This window comes from Pristiophorus japonicus, chromosome 32, assembly GCF_044704955.1.
Source record: "Pristiophorus japonicus isolate sPriJap1 chromosome 32, sPriJap1.hap1, whole genome shotgun sequence".
NCBI classification, from domain to species: domain Eukaryota; kingdom Metazoa; phylum Chordata; class Chondrichthyes; family Pristiophoridae; genus Pristiophorus; species Pristiophorus japonicus.
Genome location: NC_092008.1, coordinates 8,343,447 through 8,369,910, shown reverse-complemented (window position 1 = coordinate 8,369,910; position 26,464 = coordinate 8,343,447). Strand labels below are relative to the sequence as shown.

Here is a 26,464-nt window from a genome sequence, read left to right as displayed (position 1 = left end):
GTAAACTTTGTTTATGTGGGCCTCTTAATATTCACCTAGATCACTGGCCCCTCATAGGGAGCCCAGTGTAGACAATGGGTGAGTGAGTTAGTTAAAATACAGCAGGAGCACTGGGCCTGTCACAGGGAGCCCAGAACAGACAGTGTGAGTGAGCGTGTTAATATTAGCTGGATCAGCAGTATTCACTGGGAGACCAGTATACACAATATGTGAGTTAGTGTGTTAATATTCACCAGGAGCACTGGCCCGTCACAGGGAGCCCAGTGTAGATTGTGTGAGTGAGCAAGTTAACATTAGCTGGATCACTGGTGCCTCACAGTGAGCCCAGTGTACACAATGTATCCGTGAGCCTGTTAATATTCACGTGGATCACTGGTCAGTAATTGGGAGCCCAGTGTAGGCGCTGTTTGACTGAGCTTATTAAAATTCACCCGGATCACTGGCCCGTCAATGTGAGCCCAGTGGAAAAACTGTGTGGGTGAGTGTGTTAATATTCACACTGATTACCGAACCCTCGAAGGAAGCTGGTGTAGAGGGTGTGAGAGGGAGTGTGTTAATATTCATCTGCATCCCCCACCGGGAGTCCAGTGTAAAGTGTGTTCGAGTAAGCCTATTAATATTCACCCGGATCACTGGCTGCTCACAGCGAGCCCAATTAGACAGTGTGTGAATGAGCATTTTGTTATTCACTCGGATCACTGCCACTCTCAGTGAGTCCAGTGTCGACAGTGTGTGAGTGAGCATGTTAATATTCACCCTGATCACTGGCCCCACACAGCGAACGTAGTGTAGACAGTGTGTGAGTGAGCATATTAATATTCACCTTGATCACTGGCCCCACACAGCGAATGCAGTGTAGACAGTGTGTGAGTGAGTGTGTTAATATTCACTCTGATCACAGACCTCACACAGGGAGCCCAGTGCAGACAGTGTGTAGTGAATGTGTCAATATTCACCCTGATCACAGGCCTCTGACAGGGAGCCCAGTGTAGACAGTGTGTAGTGAGTGTGTTAATATTCACTCTGATCACAGGCCTCACACAGGGAGCCCAGTGTAGACAGTGTGTGAGTGAATGTGTCAATATTCATCCTGATCACATGTCTCACACACGGAGCCCAGTGTAGACTGTGTGTGAGTGAGTGTGTAAATATTCACCATGATCACAGGCTTCACACAGGGACCCAGTTTAGACAGTGTGTGAGTCAGTGTGTTAATATTCACCGGGATCACAGGCCTCACACAGGGAGCCCAGTGCAGACAGTGCGTGAGTGAGTGTGTTAATATTCACCCTGATCTCAGGCCTCATCACAGTGAGCCCAGTGTAGACAGTGTGTGAGTGACTGTGTTAATATTCACCCTGATCACAGGCCTCACACATGGAGCCCAGTGTAGACAGTGTGTCACCGAATGTGTAAATTTTCACCATGATCACAGGCTTCACACAGGGAGCCCAATGTAGACAGTGTGTAGTGCGTGTGTTAATATTCACTCTGATCACAGGCCTCACACAGGGAGCCCAGTGTAGACAGTGTGTGAGTGAATGTGTCAATATTCATCCTGATCAAATGTCTCACACACGGAGCCCAGTGTAGACTGTGTGTGAGTGAGTGTGTAAATATTCATCATGATCACAGGCCTCACACAGGGAGCCCAGTGTAGACAGTGTGAGTGAGTGTGTTAATATTCACCCTGATCTCAGGCCTCATCACAGGGGGCCCAGTGTAGACAGTGTGAGAGTGAGTGTGTTAATATTCATCCTGATCGCAGGCCTCACACAGGGAGCCCAGTGTATACAGCGTGTGAGTGAGCGTGTTAATATTCACCCTGATCACAGGGCCACACACAAGGAGCAGAGTGTAGACAGTGTGTGAGTGAGCATGTTAGTATTCACTCGGATCACTGGCCAGTCTGAGGGAGCCCAGTGTAGACAGTGTGTGAGTGAGTGTGTTAATATTCACCCTGATTTCAGGCCTCATCACAGAGGGCCCAGTGTAGACAGTGTGAGAGTGAGTGTGTTAATATTCACCCTGATCGCAGGCCTCACACAGGGAGCCTAGTGTATACAGCATGTGAGTGAGTGTGTTAATATTCACCCTGATCACAGGGCCACACACAGGGAGCACAGTGTAGACAGTGTGTGAGTGAGTGTGTTAATATTCACCCTGATCGAAGGCCTCACACAAGGAGCCCAGTGTAGACAGTGTGTGAGTGAGTGTGTTAATATTCACCCTGATCACAGACCTCACACAGGGAGCTCAGTGTGGACAGTGTGTGAGTGAGTGTGTTAATATTAATTCGTAACACTGGCCCCACACAGAGAGCCCAATATAGATAATGTATGAGGAAGTGTGTTAAAATTCTTCCAGATCACTGCCTACTCGCAGGGGAGCTGGTGTAGACAGAGTGTTAATGAGTGTGATTGTACTCCCCCGGATCACTGGCACCTCACACGGTGCCCAGTGTACACAGTGTGTAAGTGAACGTGTTGTCATTCACCATGATCACTGGCCCCTCACAGCGTGCCAAATGTAAACTTTGTTTATGTGGGCCTCTTAATATTCACCTAGATCACTGGCCCCTCATAGGGAGCCCAGTGTAGACATTGTGTGAGTGAGTTAGTTAAAATACAGCAGGAGCACTGGGCCTGTCACAGGGAGCCCAGAACAGACAGTGTGAGTGAGCGTGTTAATATTAGCTGGATCAGCAGTATTCACTGGGAGACCAGTATACACAATATGTGAGTTAGTGTGTTAATATTCACCAGGAGCACTGGCCCGTCACAGGGAGCCCAGTGTAGATTGTGTGAGTGAGCGAGTTAACATTAGCTGGATCACTGGTGCCTCACAGTGAGCCCAGTGTACACAATGTATCCGTGAGCCTGTTAATATTCACGTGGATCACTGGTCAGTAATTGGGAGCCCAGTGTAGGCGCTGTTTGACTGAGCTTATTAAAATTCACCCGGATCACTGGCCCGTCAATGTGAGCCCAGTGGAAAAACTGTGTGGGTGAGTGTGTTAATATTCACACTGATTACCGAACCCTCGAAGGAAGCTGGTGTAGAGGGTGTGAGAGGGAGTGTGTTAATATTCATCTGCATCCCCCACCGGGAGTCCAGTGTAAAGTGTGTTCGAGTAAGCCTATTAATATTCACCCGGATCACTGGCTGCTCACAGCGAGCCCAATTAGACAGTGTGTGAATGAGCATTTTGTTATTCACTCGGATCACTGCCACTCTCAGTGAGTCCAGTGTCGACAGTGTGTGAGTGAGCATGTTAATATTCACCCTGATCACTGGCCCCACACAGCGAACGTAGTGTAGACAGTGTGTGAGTGAGCATATTAATATTCACCTTGATCACTGGCCCCACACAGCGAATGCAGTGTAGACAGTGTGTGAGTGAGTGTGTTAATATTCACTCTGATCACAGACCTCACACAGGGAGCCCAGTGCAGACAGTGTGTAGTGAATGTGTCAATATTCACCCTGATCACAGGCCTCTGACAGGGAGCCCAGTGTAGACAGTGTGTAGTGAGTGTGTTAATATTCATCCTGATCACATGTCTCACACACGGAGCCCAGTGTAGACTGTGTGTGAGTGAGTGTGTAAATATTCACCATGATCACAGGCTTCACACAGGGACCCAGTTTAGACAGTGTGTAAGTGAGTGTGTTAATATTCACCTGGCTCACAGGCCTCACACAGGGAGCTCAGTGTAGATAGTGCGTGAGTGAGTGTGTTACTATTCACCCTGATCACAGGCCTCACACAGGGAGCCCAGTGTAGACAGTGTGTGAGTCAGTGTGTTAATATTCACCGGGATCACAGGCCTCACACAGGGAGCCCAGTGCAGACAGTGTGTGAGTTAGTGTGTTAATATTCACCCTGATCTCAGGCCTCATCACAGTGAGCCCAGTGTAGACAGTGTGTGAGTGACTGTGTTAATATTCACCCTGATCACAGGCCTCACACATGGAGCCCAGTGTAGACAGTGTGTCACCGAGTGTGTAAATTTTCACCATGATCACAGGCTTCACACAGGGAGCCCAATGTAGACAGTGTGTAGTGAGTGTGTTAATATTCACTCTGATCACAGGCCTCACACAGGGAGCCCAGTGTAGACAGTGTGTGAGTGAATGTGTCAATATTCATCCTGATCAAATGTCTCACACACGGAGCCCAGTGTAGACTGTGTGTGAGTGAGTGTGTAAATATTCATCATGATCACAGGCCTCACACAGGGAGCCCAGTGTAGACAGTGTGAGTGAGTGTGTTAATATTCACCGGGATCACAGGCCTCACACAGGGAGCCCAGTGTAGACAGTGTGTGTGTGAGTGTGTTAATATTCACCGGGATCACAGGCCTCACACAGGGAGCCCAGTGTAGACAGTGTGTGAGTTAGTGTGTTAATATTCACCCTGATCTCAGGCCTCATCACAGTGAGCCCAGTGTAGACAGTGTGTGAGTGACTGCGTTAATATTCACCCTGATCACAGGCCTCACACATGGAGCCCAGTGTAGACAGTGTGTCACCGAGTGTGTTAATATTCACCCTGATCACAGATCCCTCACAGAGGGAGCCCAGTGTAGACAGTGTGTGAGTGAGTGTGTTAATATTCACCCTGATCACAGGCCTCACACAGGGAGCCCAGTGTAGACAGTGTGTGAGTGAGTGTGTTAATATTCACCAGGATCACAGGCCTCACACAGGGAGCCCAGTGTAGACAGTGTGTGAGTGTGTGTGTTAATATTCACCCTGATCACAAGCCTCACACAGTGAGCCCAGTGTAGACAGTGTGTGAGTGAGTTAATATTCACCCAAATCACTGGCCCCTCATAGGGATCCATGTGTAGTGTGTGCGATTGTCAGTATTCACCCGGATCACTCGCCCAGTGGACGGGCGTGGGAGAGCAGCTCGCTAACAATATCACACCACATGGAGTCTGAGGCTCCAAAGTCTCTGCTTCTTCTCATCGTTTAATGAATTTCACAAGCACAGTAAAGGGATATTTTGCCAAATTCTTGAGCTGCACTCTGAACTTTGCCTGGGTCACGGCATAAATACCAGTGTTTGTGCAGCAACTCAGCATCTGCAGCATGAATCCAAGTACACTTACATAATCAGGTATTTTGACAGACTTATACCCGAACCACCACATCCGGTAATATATAGAATACAACATAAATACCGCCCATAACAGGATGAAATTTCCGGAGATAACAAACAGTGAAATTATCGATTTTTTGCGGCTCGCCATCTCTGGGTCTCTGGGCCTCTCCCCACTGCTGGGACCCCGGAGTCTCCTGCGGGCTCTGCTGGCCACTAAAATATGTCTGACGGTGACTGTATTGAGCAGCAGAATCAGAACAAACGGGACACCCGGGGTTAGGATATTATGTAGGAACTCGATTGCTGTCCAGACCGGCGAATACAGAACAGCCACTGATACAACACAAAACCAGGGGACGTTCGCAAGCAAATACCAACGGTTCAGCATAAAATACCAGAAAATGTTTTTTAAACCGCTCAGTACAGTCACTGTTCCCAGAACCACAGCCGCTGTTTTCTTGGTGCAATATTTAGTTTTCAGCTTCTGACAACAAATGGCCACAAATCGATCAAAGGTGAAAGTGACGGTGAACCAGACAGAACAGTCTGTGACTGCATACAGCAGGACAGCGTGGATATTACACACGGGGAGGGACCGCACAAATTGAAACTGCCACCAATAAACAACCGGAATGTGCCTCAATATCAGATCGAGGATAACGACCAGTAGATCGGCCACTGCCATGGCCACCAGGTATCGAGTTACACATTTGGAGAGACCGCACTTTCCCCGAGACAGGATCACAATCGTCACTAAGTTCACTGTGAGGGAGGGGAAAAAAAGCAGGAAAATTATATATCAGGCTGGGAGCAAGAGCAACAGTTTAATTAGATTTGGGGTGATGTCTGTAATGCATTACCATTATTCATTGATATCATCAAGTATATTACCCGTGGAGCGGAATACAGGGTTTATTGTGGCATCAATAAAGGAAATAGCGATAAACTGAATGATTAGCGGATATTTCAGACATGTAAACCTGTGCCTATGATCTGCTAGCAAATTTCCCTGTGACTCTGTGTAAATAACCATACCGAACATTGGGTGAAAACAACTGCAAAATACTGCGGTTGCTGGAAATCTGAAATGGAAACAGGACATTTTGGAAATTCTCAGCATGTCACGCAGCATCGGTGGAGAGAGAAACAGAGTTAATGTTTCAGTTCCATGCCCTGTCATCATTAGGTGAAAAATCTTATGAACCAAGACAACATTATTCTGATCTGTTACACATTTTGAGTGCAGAAAACAGGCTGTAATTCGTTAAATAAAGAGTCTCGACCAATATAATCGGCTGAGTTAAATATAGAACATTTGAATCTTGGTAACATTGAACAACGTTCAGAATCGATAACCGACAGCAGCGTGGATGGGATTGGGAATGACAAGGAGAGAAACACAATAAACATTATTTATAGCAACATTGCTGTGTAAATAGACTTAGCAGGGACACAAACAGAAGCAAGGATGTTCCAGTAATTTTAAACTACTACCCATGTTGTAAGAAAGAAGCAGTAACTAGAACCACAGTGTACCATTAATAAGAGAGTATCCCACGGGTAATAGTAAGAATAATATTACAGTGTAACATGGTTTATAGAAATAATATAGGGACTGACATACTTACTAGTAACACCAACAATATCAAGGATGGGATAGTAAATATTTGGAGAATCATAGAATGTTTACAGCACAGAAGGATGTAATTCGGCCCCCGAACCCGTGCTAGCTCTGTTCAGTAGCACTTCAGGTCGTCCCAATCCCCCGCCCTCTCCCCGTAGCCCTGATTCATTTTATTTCAAGTAGTTACCCGATTCCCTTTTGAAAGCTACGATTTAATCTACCTCCACTATCATTTGAAGCAGCGCATTCCAGATCCTAACCACTCATTGTGTAAAAAATATTCAAGGTGAATGTCAGAAGAATCAAAGGCGACATGAGGAAACACTGTTTATGCAGCAAGTGGTTGTAATCAAGAATGCACAGAGCCAGCACGGGCTTGAGGGGAAGAATGGATTCCTCCTGTGCTCTAACCATTCTATGATTCTATGTTTAATTTACCAATAATCTTATACCAGTGTAACTTTGCTCATGACATTGTGGCCATTGGAGCAAACCTTCATAATTTTGAACACTTCTATTCAATCTACCTCTGAACGTCTCTACTATAAGTAAACCAAACCCAGCGTCTCTCGTCTCCCCACATAACTGAAATCCTCATCCCTGATGTCTATGATAAATTCTCTCCACACAAGCGGCAGACGATGACCACCTCCAACAAGCGATAGTCTAACTTCGTCCACGGGAAAATCATCCCCGAATACTCCACCATCAAAATCCTCAGGGTCGCCATTAATCAGAAACTTAACTGGACCAGCCACATGAATGTTGTGGCGACTACAGCAGGCCAGAGGCTGGGTATTCTGCAATGACTCATGACTCCACCAAGTGTCTCCAGCACTTAAAGCACACAGTTACGTTATGGATTGCTATCTGTAGACATTCTTAGGACATGTGGGTAAAACCCTACTATTTCATATTAAATATTTCACAATACTATGGACAATTAAATATATTAAAAGGAGTCTGCAAGATAAGAGTTTCTAAAGTGTCATATTCATGACAAGATTGGTATCTGTGAATGAACATTAATGGTCTAATAATCTGTAAGAACTATATGAGGGCCTAGAATTTACGCTCTGAATTACCGATCCAAAACTATCTGTTCTGTGCGGCCCCCTTAGAGGGATTTAAGTTTCATGGGTAGACTGGAGAAGCTGAGGTTGTTCTCCTTGGCACAGAGAAGATTGGGAGGAGATTTGAAAGAGGTGATCAGAATCAGGAGACGAATTTCAAGCCCGTCTTTTTAGAGTTTATTCTCCGTAAATGCATGTGTGACGGCTCTTGTCTCTTTCAAAAGACATGTGTGACTTGTCCTATCGCTTTTCTCGCCTGTGCGGCAGAAGAAGATACGAAATACGATCTGGAGTCATCATCATAGGTCGTCCCGAAAACGAGGATGACTTGCTTCCACAGCAGAAGGCTGAAATTCATAGATGTTTCAATGCAGCACCCGATGTTCCAGTCCTGAACTCCAGGGGTGGAAGATGCCTGTGCGTGGATGTTTTAACGTGTGATGACCGTGGCACATCAGCCATCACACGGGCTTGACAGAGCTAGGTCTTTAACCAGTGGCAAGGGTTAACCAGGCCAACTGGAGACCTGCTCTGCTGCATGGACCTAGTGCACACACAAATTGCAGTGCAGTCAGGCCGTGCTGCCCCTAGCCCATTTGACACATTCTGCCTGCTCTGCCATTCAACAAGATCATGGCTAATCTTCTAACACAACTCCACTTTCTGGCACTATCCTCATATCCCGTAATTCTCCTAGTTGCCAAAAATATATCGAACTCTGTCAGGAATGTACTCAAAAACTTAGCATCCACATGCCTCTGGGATAGAAAATTCCAAAGATTCACAACTATTTGAGTGAAAAGATATCTCCTTATTTTAATCCTAAATGACCGAGCCATTCTTCTGAGACTGTGACCCCGTGTTTTAGATTGCCCAGCATTAACCCTGTCAAGACTGTTACGGGTTATATATTTTTCAATTAGATTACCACTCATTCTTCTAAACTCTACGAAATATAGGCCTAATCTACTCAAACGCTTCACATTGGGCAATGCCCTCATGCCAGGTTCCAATCTAATGAACCTTCACTTCACTTAGGTAAGGTGACCAGAGTTGGCTAAATTGGACTGGGGAAATAGATTAAAGTTTAGGACGGTTGATAAACAGTGTCATAAATATAAGGAGATATTTCACAACTCTCAAGAAAAATATATTTCAGTGAGAAGAAAAGGGTGTCAAAGAAAAGCTAGCCATCTGTGTTTAACTAAAGAAATAAAGGACGGTATCCAATTAAAAACAAAGGCATACAAAGTGGCCAAAACTAGTGAGAGGACAGAAGATTGGGAAGCTTTCAAAAATCAGCAAAGAATGACAATAAAATGAATGAGAAAGGGATGATAGATAATGAAATTAAACTAGCACTAAATATAAACAGATAGCAAGAATTTCTACAGGTATATAAAAAGAATAAGAGTGGCTAAAGGTAATCCGGGTCCCTTAGAGTATGAGACTGGGGAATTAGTAATGGGGAACATGGACAAGGCAGAAACTATTAACAAATATTTTGTATCAGTCTTTACGGTAGAGGATACAAACACATTCCCAACAGTGGATAGTCAAGGGGCAAATGGGGTGGGAGGAACTTAACACAATCACAATCACTGAGGAGGTGGTACTCAGTGAGATAATAGGAATACAGGCGGATAAAACCCCTGGACCTGATTGCTTGCATCCTCGGGTCTTCAGAGAAGTAGTGGCAGGGACAGTGGATGCATTGGTTGTAATTTAGAAAAATCACCTGGATTCTGGGGACGTCCCAGCAGATTGAAAAACTGCAAATGTAACGCCCCTTTTTAAAAAAGGAGGCAGGCAAAAAGCAGGAAACTATAGACCAGTTAGCCTAACATCTGTGGCTGGGAAAATGTTGGAATCCATTATTAATCAAGCAGTAGCGGGACATTTGTAAAAGCATAATTTGGTCAGGCAGAGTTCGCATGGATTTATGAAAGGGAACTCATGTCTGACAAATTTGCTGGAATTATTTGAGGATGTAACGAACTGGGTGGATAACGGGGAATCAGTGGGTGTGGTGTATTTGGATTTCGAGAAGGAATTTGACAAGGTGCCAAATAAAAGGTTACTGCACAAGCTAAAAGTTCACGTTGTTGCGGGTAATAGAGTAGCAAGGATAGAGGATTGGCTAATTAAATGAAAACAGAGAGTCGGGATAATTGGTTAATTCTCGGGTTGGCAATCAGCAACTAATGGGGTGCTGCAGGGATCAGTGCTGGGAACCCAACTATTTACACTCTATATTAACTGCTTCGAAGAAAGGACCGAGTGTAATATATCCAAATATGCTGATGATATAAAGATGGGAGGAAAAGCAATGTGTGAGCAGGATTCAAAAAATCTGCCAAAGGACATAGACAGGCTAAGTGAGTGGGCACACATTTGGCAGATTTAGTATAATGTTGGAAAGTGTTGAGGCAGAAAAATGTCACAAGAAAGTTAGTATTTAAATGGAGAAAAAATGCAAAGTGCTGCAATACAGCGGGATCTGGCGTTACTTGTGCATGAAACAGCAAAGGTTAGTATGCAGCCAAAGCAAGTGATGAGGAATGCCAAAGAAATCTCGGCTTTATTGCAAAGTTGATGGATTATAAAAGCAGGGAAGTCTTGCTACAGTTCCACAGGGTTTTTGTGACGCCACGCTTGGAATACTGCGTGCAGTTTTGGTTTCCATATTTATGAAAGAATATAATTGCTTTGGAGGCAGTTCAGAGAAGGTTCACTAGGTTGATTCCGGAGATGAGGGGGTTCACTTATAAGGAAAGGTTGAGTAGGTTGGGCCTCTACTCATTGGAATTCAGAAGAAAGAGAGGTGATCTTATCGAAATGCATAAGATTATGAGGGGGCTTGACAAGGTGGATGCAGAGAGGATGTTTCCACTGATGGGGGAGACTATAACTAGGGGGCATGGTCTTAGAATAAGGGGCCGTGCAATTTAAACTGAGATGAGGAGGAATTTCTTCTCTCAGCGGGTTGCAAATTTGTGGAATTCGCTGCCTCAGAGAGCTGCGGATGCCGGGACATTCAATACATTTAAGACAGAGATATATAATTTCTTAAACGATAAGTGAATAAGGGGTTATGGGGAGCGGGAAGGGAAGTGGAACTGATTCCATCATCGGATCAGCCCTGATCATATTAATTGGCGGAGCAGGCTCGAAGGGTCGCATGGCCTACTCCTGCTCCTATTTCTTATGTTCTTATGTTTACCAAGTGTGGTATCACAAATGCCCTGTATAATTGTAGAGACGTGTCCTGTCTCTTTAAAGCGCCTATGTCACTGCTCCTGGCTCGTTAAACAGCCTGTGTGACTGGTACTGTCTCAGCAAAAAGCCTGTGTGACTAGCCCTTCTTTAAAAAAGCCTGTGTGACAGGTCCTGTCTCGTTTAAAAGCCTGTGAGACTGGTCCTGTCCCTATACAAAGCCTGTATGACTTGTGTAAAAATCCGTATTACTGGTTCTGTCTCTTTAAAAATCAAATGTGACTTGTCCTTTATCTTTAAAACGACAGTGACAGTGTTTCTGTGTCACTCCGCCCTGCTGTTTAGGGGCTCACTGCATGTTGTACAATTACTGGCTGTTTGTCCGCCCTCCTGTTTTGAGGCACATTGCATGTTATACAATGAGAAACTTATCTCGAGTAGAGCCGTAATGTTTTTTTTTAAAGAGGACGATGGATTTTGGGACGACAGGTGTGTCGATGGTGCAGAATTACTGAGATTAGTTCTGTGACACAGAAGTGGCTTCACAGAGTTGCGAAGACACCTTTGCTGGAAAATAGTGTTGATAATTGAAGACCTATGCCTAGAAATCCGTCATTCACTGCAGTACAACTAAATATCCGGTGCTGAGTGTAACGGGCGCCCGATCAGATACCGCCCGTTTAGCTCCACTGCCCGGAGAAATGTCTCCGTCCTTGTCTGCAGACCTCGGCAGATATCAAACATCACAGCGTGCTGATTAATTGGACTAAGATTTTGCCTCTCAAAGGCTTGGCTTGAAACCAATTCACAGTCATTTGTTATCCTCCGAGGTAAATTGTTCCAGGTGTGGGGAGATGTGAGTTAAATCTAAAAGTAATTACAACTATTTCTGTCTCAGCCAACACTCTGCTGCCCGTGTCCTAACTCACTCCAAGCCTAGCTCACCCAACCACCCCGCCCGTTGCTCGGTGACCGACAACGGTGCCCAGTCCGATAATGCCTCGATTTTATACTTTTCATCCTCGTGTTCAAGGCCCAACTCATTGCCACATGTCCAGTAAAGGATTTGCATCCCGAAAATGCAAACGTTAGTTTTTTTATGTTTAGTATTTTACCATAAATACTTTTCACCCCCCGCCCCCAGGCAGCAATTGCATGCTTACAATTGGCATCAAGGGGATGAGGCACCCGGGAGGGGCTATAATTCAGCTCGGACTGCAGCACAAAACAACACCAACTCTAATTCTCCCCTCAAAGTCACACATCATCCAGACATCGACTTTTCCTTAAATCCATTCTTGGGATGAGGGCATCACTGGCAAGACCAGCATTTTTTGCCTATCCCTAATTGCCTTTGAGAAGATGGTGGTGAGCCACCTTATACAATTGAATGGCTTGCTCGACCATTTCAGAGTCAAGCACATTACTGTGGTCTGGAGTCACATTTTGGTCAGAATGGGTAAAGACAGCACATTTCCTTCCCAAAAGGACGTTAGTGAATCAGATCGTTTTTTTTTACTACAATCCATTAGTTTCATGGTTACCATGACTGATATTGCTTTTTAATCCTGATTTGTTTATTTAATTTAATTAAAATTCCCCCGAGTATGTGATTACTCTGATTCATTCATCCATGTATCTGGATTACTAGTCAAGCATCATAAGCACTATGCTACCATATGCTTCAAATCTCGCGTCGTTCCTTCATCGTCACTAGTTCAAAATCGTGAAATTCCTTCAGCATCAGCATTGTGTGAGCACCTTCACCACATGGACTGCAGCAGCTCTAGATGAACGCCAGCCATTTTCTCATGGGTAACTATGCATGTGGAATTAACACCGGCTGTAACAGCATCACACCTAGTCTGCAAGCAAATAAATCCAATAATAAAATGAGAATAAAATCAATGATTCTGAATTTCAGGAAGTCACAGACAGACTGTTGAATTGGGCAGACACATGGCAGATGCAATTTGGCACAGAAAAGTGTGACGTGATAGATTTTGGCAGGAAATATGAGCAGAAGCAAACTAAACTAAACGGTAAAAGTTTAAAGTGGGTACAAGATCAGAGAGACATGGGGAATCCCTACAGAAATATTTGAAGGTGCTAGGACACGTTGCGATAGCTGTTAAAAAAGCATACGGAGTTCTTGGCTTTAAAACAGAGACATGGTGTAACACAAATCCACTACCGAACATCAACCTTTTAGAAATCATTTGCTCGGCCCCAGCTGGAGTGTTCCGTCTAATTCTGAGAAGGACACATTATCAATGATGTCAAGGATAAGAGTGGGTGCAGAGGATGTTACCAGAATGGCACGTGGGATGTGAGAATTAATAGAATCATAGAAATTTACAGCACAGAACGAGGCCATTCGGCCCTTCAAGTCTGCCACTGTCGACGAAGAGTTATCAACCTAATAACGTTTCAGTGGTTTTGGTTCATACCCTTGCAGGTTACCGCACTTCAAATGACTATACAAGTACTTTTTAAATGTAATAAGATTATCTGCCTCCACCATCATTTCAGGCAGTGATTTCCAGACCCACACCACACACTTGGTAATATAAAATCTGCTCAACTCCCTTCTAATCCTTCTATCAATTACCTTAAATATATGGCCACTGGTTACTGACCTCGCTGTTACTGGATATTGCTCCTTCCAATCCACTATACGTCGGCCCTTCATCATTGTGTACACCTCAATGAAGATTCCCCTCACACTCCTCTGTTCCAAAGAAAACAGCGCCAGCTTGTCCAATATTTGCTCATAGATATAATTTTCTAGTTTTGTCAAAATCCTTTTAATTCTCGTCTGTACTCTCTCCAGTTCAAGCACATATTTCCTGTAATGCTCTGACAAGAATTGTACGCAAGAATTGAAGCTGTGGCCTAACTAATGATTTTTACAGTTCTCGCATAATCTATCTGCTCTTATATCCTTGGCTCGGCTAATAAAGGCAAGCATTCCATAGGTCATCTTAAACACCTGATCTGCCTGTCCTGGTACCTTCAGGGATCTGTGGGATGCACAACATGGTCCCGTTGTTCCTCTGCATTTCTCAGTATCCTACCATTTACTGTGTATTCCCTTGCCTTGTGAGCATTCCCCAAATGTATTACCTCTCACTTCTCCAGATTGAATTCCATGTGCCACTGCTTTGCCAACCTGACAAGTCCATTGATATCGTCCTGCAGTCTACAGCTATCTTACTCACTATCACTGACAAGGGTGGCGGTGCTGCTGTTTGGTGAACCGACCTCTATCTTGCAGAGGCTGATCTCGTAATCTCTGACACCTCATCCTACCTATTCCTGCACCATGACCCCACTACCGAACATCAAGCCACCATTTCCCAGTCCGTCACTGACCTCATCTCATCTGGAACCTTACCTCCACAGCCAGCAACCTCATAGTTCCCCAAACCCGCTCAGCCCACTTCTACCTCTTTCCCGAGATCCACAAACAGGACTTACCCGATAGACGCATCGTTGCAGCTGTTCTTGACCCATGGAATGGATTGCTTCCTTTGTCGACTCTACTTTTTCCCCCTTTGCTCCCTCTTCTCATCGACATTTGCGACTCCTTCGATGCCCTCTGTCACTTTAACAGTTTCCAGTTTTGTGGCAGCAACCATCTCCTTTTCACCATGGACGTCCAATCCCTCTGCATGTCCATCGCCCACCAGCATGGCCTGAGGGCGCTCTGCTCCTTCCTCAAGCAGCAGCGGCCCAATCAGTTCCCCACCACCAACACCCTCTTCCACCTGACTGAACTTGTTGTCATCTTGAACAGTTCGTCTTTAACTCCCTTCAATTCCTCCAAATTAAAGGTGTTGCTACGCGAACCTGCATGGGTCCTTGCTATGCCTTCTGTTCACGGAAGATGTGGAATATTATTTCCACTCCAAATCCGGTCCCCTCCCACACCAAGGTTTTCCGATAGATTGATGACTGTATCCATACCTTTTCTTGCTCTCGCCCTAAACTTGAACATTTTGTTCACTTTGCATCCAATTTCCACCCTTCCCTCAGCATAACATGATCCACCTCCGACTCTTCCGTTCCATTCCTCGACTTCTCTGTCTCCATTTCTGGTGATAGACTATTGACAAACATTGACTTTAAGCCCACTGACTCCCACAGCTACCTGGACTACACTTCCACCCACCTGGAATCCTGTAAGGACTCCATTCCATTCTCCCAGTTGCTTGATCTGCATCGCATCTGCTCTGACGATGCCACCTTCCACACTATTGCCTCTGAAATGTCTTCGTTCTTTTCTCAACCAAGGATTCCCATTCCCCATGGATAACATGGCTCTCTACCATGCCTATTCTACTTCGTGGACCTCTGCTCACACACTTTCCCCTCCCTCTTGGAACCTTCCCCTCTCTCTTAGAACCATGACAGGTCTCCCTTCGTCCTCACCTTTCACCCCACCAGCCTCCACGTTCAAGGGATCATCCTCCACCATTTCTGCTAGCTCCAGCGTGACCCACCACCAATCACATCTTCCCCTCCCACTCTCAGCATTCTGAAGGGATTGCTCCATCCGCAACACCCTGGTCCATTCCACAATCACGTCAAGCACCACCTCCTCTTCCCATGGTACATTCCCGTGCAAGCACAGGAGATGCAATACCTGCCATCTTATCTCTTTCCTTCCTATTGTCCAGTGCCCCAAATATTCGTTCCAGGTGAAACAGCGATTTACATGTACTTCTTTCAATTTAGTAAACAATATTTGCTGCTCACGATATGGTCCCCGCAATATTGGGGAGACCACATGCAAATTGGTTGACTGCTTTTTAGAACACCCTCATTCAGTCGGTATGTGTGACCCCAAACAACCATTCGCCTGTCACTTTAATTCTCGACTCCAGTCCCACCCTGATATGTCCATCCTCTGACTCCTGCACTGTTCCAATGAAGTTCAATGCAAGTTCGAGGAACCTCACCTTTCCTTTAAGAACTTTTATGCCCTCTGGATTCAAAATCGAGTTCAACAATTTTAGAGATTAAACTTTACCCATATTTTACTCTGATATATTTTTTCTCTCACTTTGTTTCCCATGGCAGCTTATAATTATCCTCCCCTTTGCATTCTATCTCAGCTAATCTTTTTCTAACTTCCGATACTATCATCTCAAGTTGGCCCATCATGCCTTTGGTCTCTCAAATCTCTCCTGTCTTCCACCCCATTACAGATCATCCATTTTGTTCTTTTCTCCCCTCCTCCTTTCAGTGATCCTTAACAATTTGTTCATTTTGAAAATTTGCCACTTCTGACGAAGGGTGAACGAACTGATATGTTACATCTGCTTCACTCCACAGATGCTGCCTGACCCGCTGAGATTTCCAGCCTTTTCTGTTCGTATTTCAGGTTCCAGCATCTGCATTGTTTTGCTTTCATATGATATGAGTTCGGAACTCTGCTCAGGTTCAAATAGATCGCTCAGGTTTTGAACAGTCTCGTTCAGCCTCAGACATTTGCCAGTGAGGGGGCTGAGTTGTTTGATAGATAACCGAGTTTGTGACGAGGACTGAAGGCAATGACTTGGGTGCTCCAAGATTTAAATGACACACACAGTAATGCAGTTATTCATGGTTTACAAATCTAATAGTCGGTTATAGAGAATTACCAGGGACATCAATAGCAGCAAAGAGGGGAGAGTAAATTACAAGGACAGTGATACAGTTAGCAAAGGTTTGCAGAGTTAACAGTTGGGCACAGAGACTTACCAGGAACACCAACAGCAGCAAGGAGCGGATAGTAAAGGTATTCAATAGTCTGAAGTACACCACTGATTCGCAATTCTAATGGCAATCTATCATAATTTTCAACAAGAACGTTAAAAAGCAAGATGAAACTCCTGTCCATCGTTGTAATATTCCAATGCACTGTTTTCAGATTCCGATCCATTGCTGTATCATTCTGATCCAGTTTTTTCAGATTCTGTCTCCCTTTCTGTGGAGCAGCATGCAAACCCCTGATAGTGCTGGAGGGGATGCTCACACTGACACTATGGGAAAACACATTGAAAGGAGTCCTTTTTTAATAGAACAAGTAAAATCTGCACTGGTACAATTAGTCTCTGTGGAGACTGACATTAGGTACAGTCACTGAACAAACAGTTTCTGTTACCCCGTGGAGACTGACATTAATTACAGTAAGTGAACAACCAGTTTCAGTTAACCCCTTTCAATCATGGTTCTTTATTAATGGCAGGGCTTCTTTTGATCGAGCATGATGGCCTGGACATGTCTAAAGGCATAATCTCAAAGTTTGCAGATGATATGGAACTCAGAAATGTAGTAAACAGTGAGGAGGGGAGCAGAGTTCAGGGGAGCATAGAACGTCTGCTGAATTGGACAGACACACGACAGGTAAAATTTAACAAGTGTGAAGTGATACATTTTGGGAGGAAAAATGAGGAGTGGCAATATAAACTGAATGGTGCAATTTTAAATAGGGTGCAGATCGACAGACTTAATTGTTTACGTATACTACTCCTTGAAAGACAACTTGATAAGATTGCAAAAAACGCATGCAGGATCTTTGACACTTTAAATAATCAAGTACGGCAGCATAGTGGTTATTTTACAGGACTAGTAATCCAGAGGCCCGGACTAATGATCCAGAGACCTGAGTTGAAATCTCACCATGGCAGCTGTGGAACTTAAATGCAATTAAATAAACTGGAATGAAAAGATAATATCGGTAAGGTTGACCGTGCACCTACTGGATTGTAGTAAAAACCCATCTGTCATGCACTATCCCTATATGCCTTGATTCCCTTAATATCCAGACATCTAGCGATCTCTGTATTGACTATACTCAACGAATGAGCTTCAACAGACCCCTGGGGTAAGAATTCCAAACATTCACCATCCTCTGACTGATGACATTTCTGCTCATCTCTGTCCCAAATGGCCGACCCCTTATTCTGAGACTGTGACCTCGTATTCGAGAAACCCCATCCAGGGGAACCATCCTCCCTGTCTATGCTGTCAAGCCCTGTAAGAATTTGGTATGTTTCAATCATTCTTCTAAACTTTAGAGAAAATAGGCATAGTTTACTCAATCTCTCCACACGTGACAATCCCGCCATCCCAGGAATCAGCCTGGTGAACCTTCGCTGCATTCCCTCAATGCCATGTATGTCCTTCCTTTGGTACCTGCATGTTATCTTTTAGTGATTCGTATAAAAGGGCATCCAGGTCCCTATGAACACCAACTTTTCACAATCTCTCACCATTTAAATAACCCTCCACTCTTCCATTTTGTTCCCCAAAGTAGACACATTCCATGTCTCCACATTATCTTTCAATTTCCATGATCTTGGCCACTTACTTATCTTGTCTGTATCCCTTTGAAGCCTCTTTGCATCAACGTCACAGCTTACTTTCCCACCTAGCTTTGTATCATCAACAAACTTGTATATAGTACATTCGGAAGTCTCATCCAAATTATTGATATAGATTGTGAATAACTGAGACCCAAGCCCTGATCCTTGTGGTACACCATTAGTTACATCCAGCCAACCCAAATATGACTGTTGTATTCCTGCTCTCTGTTTTTTTTTCCCCCGTTAAACAATCCTCAATCCATGCTGGAATATTACGACCAATCCCATGGGCCCTAATTTTTGTTTGATAACATCTTGTGTGGTACCTTATTGAATGCCTTCTGAAAATCCAAATATATCACATCTACTGCTCTCCCCCTTATCTATTCTGTTACTTACAACCTCAGAAATCTCAATCAGATGCGACAAACCTGATTTCCCTTTCAAAATGATTGGAGGCCTAGATAGGAATGAGAATTTCGTCTGTCTACTGATTGTGAGGGGGTTTTCATGATTAAGAACTGTACAATATTCCTACAGGGTACGGTCCACAATGAAAAGAAGGACTGGTAGCTGTAAGCAAAATGGAATGGAAGGGATTTGAGTTTAGGAGCAGGAAGGTCTCACTGCAGTTGTATAAGGCCTTGGTGAGGCCTCACCTTGAATACTGTGCACAGTTTTGTTCTCCTAATCTCAGGAAGGACATTCTTGCTATTGCGGGAGTGCAGCGAAGGTTCACCAGACTGATTCCCGGGATGGCAGGAGTGACATATGAAGAAAGAGTGGATCGACTAGGCTTATATTCACTGGGATTTAGAAGAATGAAAGGAGATCTCATAGAAACATATAAAATTCTGACGGGATTGGACAAGTTAAATGCAGGAAGAATGTTCTCGATGTTGGGGAAGTCCAGAAGCAGGGGATACAGTCTAAGTATGAGGGGTAAGCCATTTAGGACCGAGATGAGGAGAAACCTCTTCACTCAGAGCGTTGTTAACCTGTGGAATTCTCTACCACAGAAAGTTGTTGATGCCAGTTCGTTAGATATATTCAAGAGGGAGTTAGATATGGCCCTTGCGGCTAACGGGATCAGGGGGTATGTCGAGAAAGCAGGAATGGGGTACTGAAGTTGCATGATCAGCCATAATCTTATTGAATGGTGGTGCAGATTCGAAGGGGCGAATGGCCTACTCCTGCACCTATTTTCTATGTTTCTCTAAACCCTGTGTTCGCTCTTCCCAATCCTATTATTTTTTTCTAAGTGCCCTGTTACCAAGTCCTGACTAATATATTCTAGCTAACTTCTACTGATATCAGGCTAACTGCTTTGTAGTTCCCCGTTTTCTCTCCCCCTCCTTTCATAAATAGGGGGGTGGGGATTACATTTGCTACCTTCCAATGCACAGGAAACATTCTAGAATCTATGGCAGTTTAGAAGATGAAAACCAATGCAGCCACTATCTCTATAGCCATCGAATTCAAAACGCGAGGATGTAAGCCATCAGGTCCACGGGATTTATCGGCTTTCAGTCCCACTAATTTCTCCAGTATTATTTTCTTTCAGTTACTCATTCTCGCCAGAACCTTGGTTCACCACTATTTCTGCGAGGTTTTTTGTACCTTTTTTCATGAAGACACAAAGTATGTGTTTAATTGTTCTGCCATTTATAATTTATCCTGTCTCACCCACTAAGGGACCCATTTTTACTTTCTCTAATCTTTTCCTTTTAGCATACTTATATCAGATTTTACAGTCTATCCTCCTGTAATTTGTTACTGGTCTTCTCTCTATTGACTATGCCCTACAATGAGGTGTCATCAGCTAATTTAAAAATTCTGTTTTGGTTCCAAAGTCTAAATCTTTAACATAAATTGTGAACAACTGTGGTTCGAGGGCTGATCCTTGTCGAACACCACGTCCTGACTGCTGCCACGATGAATCGCTGCACTTTACCTCCATCCTATGCTTTCTGTCTTGAAGCCAGCTAACTATCCATTCTGCTATTTGTACCAAAAGTCCATATTCTCTGACCTTATTCACTAGTCTATTATGTGGTACTTTATCGAATGCCTTTTAAAGCTCTGTATATTAGATCTACTGCATTACTATTGTCGACTGCCTCTGTTAGATCTTCAAAAAAGTCAGTGAGGTTGCCCAAGCAACCCATTTTAAAATCCATGCTGACTTTTCATTATTAAATTTTTGGGTTCTAGATGATCTTCTAATTTCTCTTTTAGTAGGGATTTCGTTGTTTTTTTCTACCTCTGATGTTACGTTGTCTGCTTTACAGTTCTCTGAACATAATCTTTCTTCCTTTTTAATATAAGTATTACGTTAGCTATCTGCGAGTCCACTGGCACGATAACCTTTTCGAATGAGTTATTTAACGTGTAGAGTAATGCCTCTGCAATTTCTTTCCTGGATTATTTTAAAATGCGATAATATAATCCATCCTGACCAGGGGTTTCATCGTCTTTGACTATGATTAATTACATAAGACCATGACACAAGAAATATGAGCAGAAGTAAGCCACCCAGACCCTCGAGCCTGCACCGCCATTCAATAATTTCTCCACTCATTTTATTTTAAATGTACTTATCTCATTACTAATCTCATCATCAATGTCGCGTCAAAATGTTCGAGCTCCCTGGTAAATACTGAAGCAAAATAATTATTGAATATGTCTTCCAGCTCTCTATCGTTACCTATGGTATTGAGCGGTCCATTACTTCATATCCCTATTTTTTATTGATGTGCCTTTTAAAATAGTTTATTATATTGTTTTATGTTCCTTAATAATTTTAATTTCTTACTTCCTCTTTTCCTTCCTCAGTACTTTATTGGCCTTTCCTAATCTCTTCATATTTTCCCTAATCATGCTATCCATGTGCTTAGTTCAGGATTATTTCCTTACCTATGTTGTTCCTTTATGTCCATTGTATCATTCGTCCATGGTGTCTAATTCGTGTTTAGCATGTTCATGTTTTTAACGGAGTAAATTGTTCTCGAACGCTGCTGAACAACATTTTTAATATTTCCCATTGCTGTTCTCTGTCATTGTTTGCCAATATTGTTGTTCATTTTATTTTGCTATGTTCCATACTCACCCCCTCAAAATCAGCTTTTCTCCAATCCTTTATCCTGGTCTCATACTTTCGTCGTTCTGAATTATTATCTTATTATATTATGGTCACCTTTGCCTCGATTCTCCCCAATTTTGCTTCTCGTATCTTCTCTGGTTCATTCCTCATTAGTAATTCCAAAAGCGAATCCTCTACTGTTGTGCTTTTTAAATCGTGGGTTCGAAAGGAGTCGTGTCCAAATGGTCGGAACTCCATTCCCTTAACCCCGTTACCTAACTCTTCTGCACAATTAATATTGGTGGAGTTTAAATCACATAGGTACTATTTTATGTGTTTTACTCTTCCATCATTTGTTGGCATATTTTTTCCACCACCTCCCTTCCACTATTGGGTGGTGTGTATACTACACCTATTAGTGTGTTTGATCCTTTATTATCTTTGATCATATTCACATGTAGTCTCTTTCTGTCTTGCTTATAGCGGGCAACACTTTTTTCTACTACAATTATGTTACTGCTAATAAGTACAGCTATTCACACCCCCCACTTTCTCCTATCTATTATTTTTTAATCTGTTCTACCCTGCAATGTGTAATTCCCAGTCATTGTTTTATAGGGACTTTCAAAGCATTTGCTCATCTGCAATTCCTAATCTCTCACCATTTAGTAAATATTAGGTTTGTAATTCTTGGACTGTAATGATGAACATCTCACACTTTCAGAGATTCAACAACAGTTTTGCCCGCGCAGTGGATCTGTCAATGTCCCTATAAGACCTCCAATTTCCACCTATGTACATCAACCGTCTCCGCCCTTGCCTCAGCTCATCCGCTGCTGCAGCCCTCATTCATGCCTTTGCGATCTCTAGAGTTGTCTACTCCAAAGCAATCCTGGCTCACTTCCCAGATTTTACCTGCATAAACTAGAGGTGATACAAAACTCAGCCGCTGGTGTCCGAACTCGCACCAAGTCCGACTCACCCACCACAACTGTGCTCGCTGACCAACAATGCTACCGGTTAAGCAACACCTCGAGTTAAAAATCCCATCTTTTTTTTTCAAATTTCAACATCGCCTCGCTCCTCCCTATCTCTTTAATGCCCCCCAACCCCACAACACCCCGAGATGCCTGCACTCCTCTAATTCTGCTCTGATGGACATCCCCGCTTACAATCGCTCACCCATTGGTGGCCGTGCCTTCTGTTTCCTGGGCCGCAATCTCTGAAACTCGCTGCCCAAACCTCTCCACCTCTTTACCTCTCTTTCCTCCTTCAAGACATTCCTTGAAACATAATGCTTTGATCAAGCTATTGGCCACCTGCGTTAAGTTCTACGTATGCGGTTCGCTGTCAATTGTTTAGCGCATAATACTCCTTGAAGCACCTTGGGGCAGTTCACAACGTTAAAGCCGGCTTATCAATATGTGTTGCTGTTTTTGTTGTTATGTGCAAAGCAGATAAACAAATATCTATTCCTTCATTCAAGTTGAAACATATAAGACAATGAGGGTGCTCGACAAGATAGATACAGATGGGATGTTTCCACTAATGGTGGAATCTCGAATTTACGTGCATAGTTTCAGAATAAGGGAGCGCCCATTTAATACTGAGGTGAGGAGGAATTTATTCTCTCAGACAGTTGTAAATCTATGTAATTTCTGCCCCAGAGAACCATGGAGGCTGGGTCGTTGAATATATTTAAGGCAGAGTTAGACAGATTAATTCTGCAAATGATTATCGGTTAATTAACGGTGATTAAATGAATTTTTATTTTTTACATTCGCTGAATGTCATCAATTTGTAAGGGTTTGAATTTTAAAACAACGTTACAAAAGTTACCACGCTGACCTGGAATCGAAGCTGTTTTACTGTGGTATAAGGAGTGTTTTATCGAATCATTTAAAGGTGATTTCAAAGAATCACGTGGCGTTAAATTCAGATCATGGTTACAATTTGTTTGGGTGTGAAACAAGTGGATTGAAAAGGACAATAATGACAGCAAGCATTGTGATGCAGCAATGCAGCATTCCCTGGTGGTCCAGTGATTAGGAATCGGCGCTTTCACCACCACAGCCTTGGGTCAAATCCTGGCCAGAGAAATTGCACTTCCATTAAAATTATAACCTGCTAAGAAAAAGTTACATGTATCTCATGTGGAAAAAAGATTCATTGATTTAAAAATCTTTAATTAATCCATTGTAAAACTTCAATCATTTATTTTGCCCTGAGTATGTGAGGAACTTTTATCCCGACCTCATTGTATTTTAGGAACATGGTCCAGCCCCGGTATCTCCACCTGTGAAAGTAGCAAACTGCTGGAAATACACAACAGGATGGGTAGCCTTTGACAAACAATTAAACCGAGGTTACAGACTCCCTTCCTTCCCCTATCCTTTGTGGGACAGTTGTTCCCCTTTAATTTTACAGACTGACTGAGTTCACGAACTGCGGGGAGAGAGGAGCTGCCTCCGCGGCCCCACTGTGCTAACATGGATGATAACACGATCGGGATGTGGGGTGTTGTGTGGGGATCAGTGACATGTTTGTGTAAATGGCAGCGGTGAAGAAGGATTGACAGCTGTCAGTGAGGGGCAGAAGTTGTTTATGGTGAGCCAACACATTCCCGATCAGCACAGAAGGCATTCACTGGTCAGCTGCCCTCTGCTGTACCTCTGGTCAGAGTGGTTTCCGCAGTGGAGCCGTTATCACGTTTGCTTTCCACGTGAAAGGATCCCGTGCAGGAAGATTATGTTTAAACTTGCTGTGGATGAACAGCCTTGGGCGAGTTTATTCTGCTGTCAACGGGGCGACAGTGGCTTCTCCCTTATTCTTTAATTGCTCTTTATTTCACTTCACTAAATAGATATGTTTGACTGAGAGAAATTGTTCCAGAGTGTCACCCACTTCATCTTTTGTTCACTTTTAAACACATAAAATGAGGCCGGGGAATAAATACAGAAAACAAAGCAGCGGGATTCAGACAAGAGGAAGAGAGAAGGGGAAACATATTGTCTCCACCCAGAACTAATGCAGAAACCCATCTGCTGCGCTCGGGGTAGCCACCCGCAGCCTGGATACACTAACGTCCCAACAGCTCATTGACTGTTGGAGTGGGACCGTGCGGCGCTTCAGAAGACAGGTCGAAAAAGCAAAGTCACTGATTCGGTCTCATGTGCTCCTCTAATCAAAATAGTTACACTCAAAAAATGCTCTTATAATGGTTACACCTTATCTCCACATTTGTTCAACCGTTGGTTGCTTGTTCTGCGGACATGATTCTGGCTCAGGGGAATTGTTAATTCAAAAATGGCCAGAAGTCCTCGGTTCAAATCCTGGACGAGCCCATAATATTGAAATTTTGCAAAGAAGGACTTGAGTTTCTGCGGAGCCTTTCAGGAACTCATGACGCCCCAAAGCGCTTTGCAGCTGTTGAGTTATGTTTGAAGTGTTGCAGTGTGGGGAAAAATGTGCCCAAATCACTCCACATGAACCTCAACTCTTTGCGAAGGAATTCGGTGCAAATAATCAGGTGCTTCAGGGACTTGGACTTTCTTTGAATGAGTTCTGCTTGTACCTGCATTCAAGCTTGAAACAGCAACTGGGCTTCCATCTCACGGGAGCAGCGTGTAGTGGTTAGCGAGTAGGTGACGAGGTTTGGGGTTGATGTGTGTCACTTTGAATCTTTGAAATCTCACCAATCAAAGAAACGGTGAATTCAACTGTCCCTGTAAACATTGTGTTCGTGTTTAATCACAGAATATCCGCAGTCAGGCACTGAAAAGGAATTAAAACCTAATACCGGCTTCATGACAATCAGAATACTTCATCATAGACAAGGCACCGGAAGGCTGGAATTAGATCACGCCGGTTGCACGAGAGCTGGTTGGTGGTGACATGGAAGTGTCTGCAGTGTGCGGGACCAGATTGCTTCCACACATTCACAATGAGTGTCCCTCCCTTTATTTGGGAAAAGTACAACTGAGAGTGGACACGTTCCATTCCGGTCGGAGCAATCTGAAGCTTTAAATGACTGAAACATTGGTTTGGGATGTTTTGCAACATGCACTTGCGTTAGTCTCTGTGACGCAATGGGTTAGTGTGTTTGGTTGCTAACCCGAAAGGTTGGAGGTTCGACTCAGGGACGAAGTGTTTAACTGTTTGTCCCCGAGGATTTGGTGCCGCACAGTTCCTGGTTGTCATTGTGCGTTTTGCCTGCACGAATATATTCTGCAAATATTGCCAGCTGTGCTGTTAACCAGTGAGTTCCCACTCCAATACTTTTATGAGCATTCATTTCATGTAAAATGATTTAAAACATTTTATATGGATCATGTTCCTCCATCCAGCCCACTAGAAATAAATGATGTTATTGGGTTTAAAGGAACTGGTGGAAATTGCCTGGGCTATCGTTTTGGCTTTGCTCAGATTCTGAGTTTCAACAATCAACAGTGTGCGAAGGATTACCTCATGGCCAATGCCAAACACAAAAAAGTCTCAGCATTTGTTCTCGGAATCCCTCAAATTTGCAATGTCCTGCGAGGCGCCTTAGTTCGGTGACATAGCTCGCCGCTTCCTGGCTTCGTTGGCACGTGTCGAATCGATACCTCACCATCAGAACGCTTTGTTTAGAATTTAGGTGCTCACGGACCAGCGTACACAATTCTTCACAGGACTTAGTTGTTCGTTTTACCGGAGCCAGAAGATTCTTCATGAGGCCATAGGTTGTTGCCCCACAGAAAGTAAGGAGAATCGCCCTTCATTTAACAGCGTTCTCGTCCGCTTCCAGCTCATTGGCCACGAAGTATTAGTCGAGGCTCTCCACGAAGGCCTCCCAATCATCTCCTTCTGAAAACTTCCCCAGGATACCAACTGTTCCTTGCATTTTCACGCGGTTGTTCGTTGTCTCGTTGCCAATTGATATGCTAATAATAAAGGATGAAATTGAGAACTGTGAACAATGAGTAAATGTGACATTCGCTCCTTTAATAATACTCCAGGGTG

General features: G+C 43.8%; 1 protein-coding gene across 1 annotated transcript; it reads right to left on the bottom strand.

Annotated features, from left to right (window-relative positions):
* Nucleotides 1-4,973: 4,973 nt before the first annotated feature.
* LOC139240611 (probable G-protein coupled receptor 139) lies at nt 4,974-16,985 on the bottom strand. The gene is made up of 2 exons (XM_070869164.1): nt 16,775-16,985; nt 4,974-5,875 (listed from the first exon to the last, which is right to left on the bottom strand). The coding sequence occupies exons 1-2, from the start codon at nt 16,953-16,955 to the stop codon at nt 4,974-4,976; spliced, it is 1,083 nt and encodes a 360-aa protein (XP_070725265.1). The 5' UTR covers nt 16,956-16,985.
* Between the last annotated feature and the right edge of the window lie 9,479 nt (nt 16,986-26,464).

Coding starts and splice junctions, on each gene's coding strand:
- LOC139240611 (XM_070869164.1), bottom strand. CDS start 16,955: ATGGATCGGAATCTGAAAACAGTGCATTGGAATATTACAACGATGGAC. Junction 5,876..16,774: donor TGCTGCTGTTGGTGTTCCTG/GTAAGTCTCTGT, acceptor CCTCCCTCACAG/TGAACTTAGTGACGATTGTG.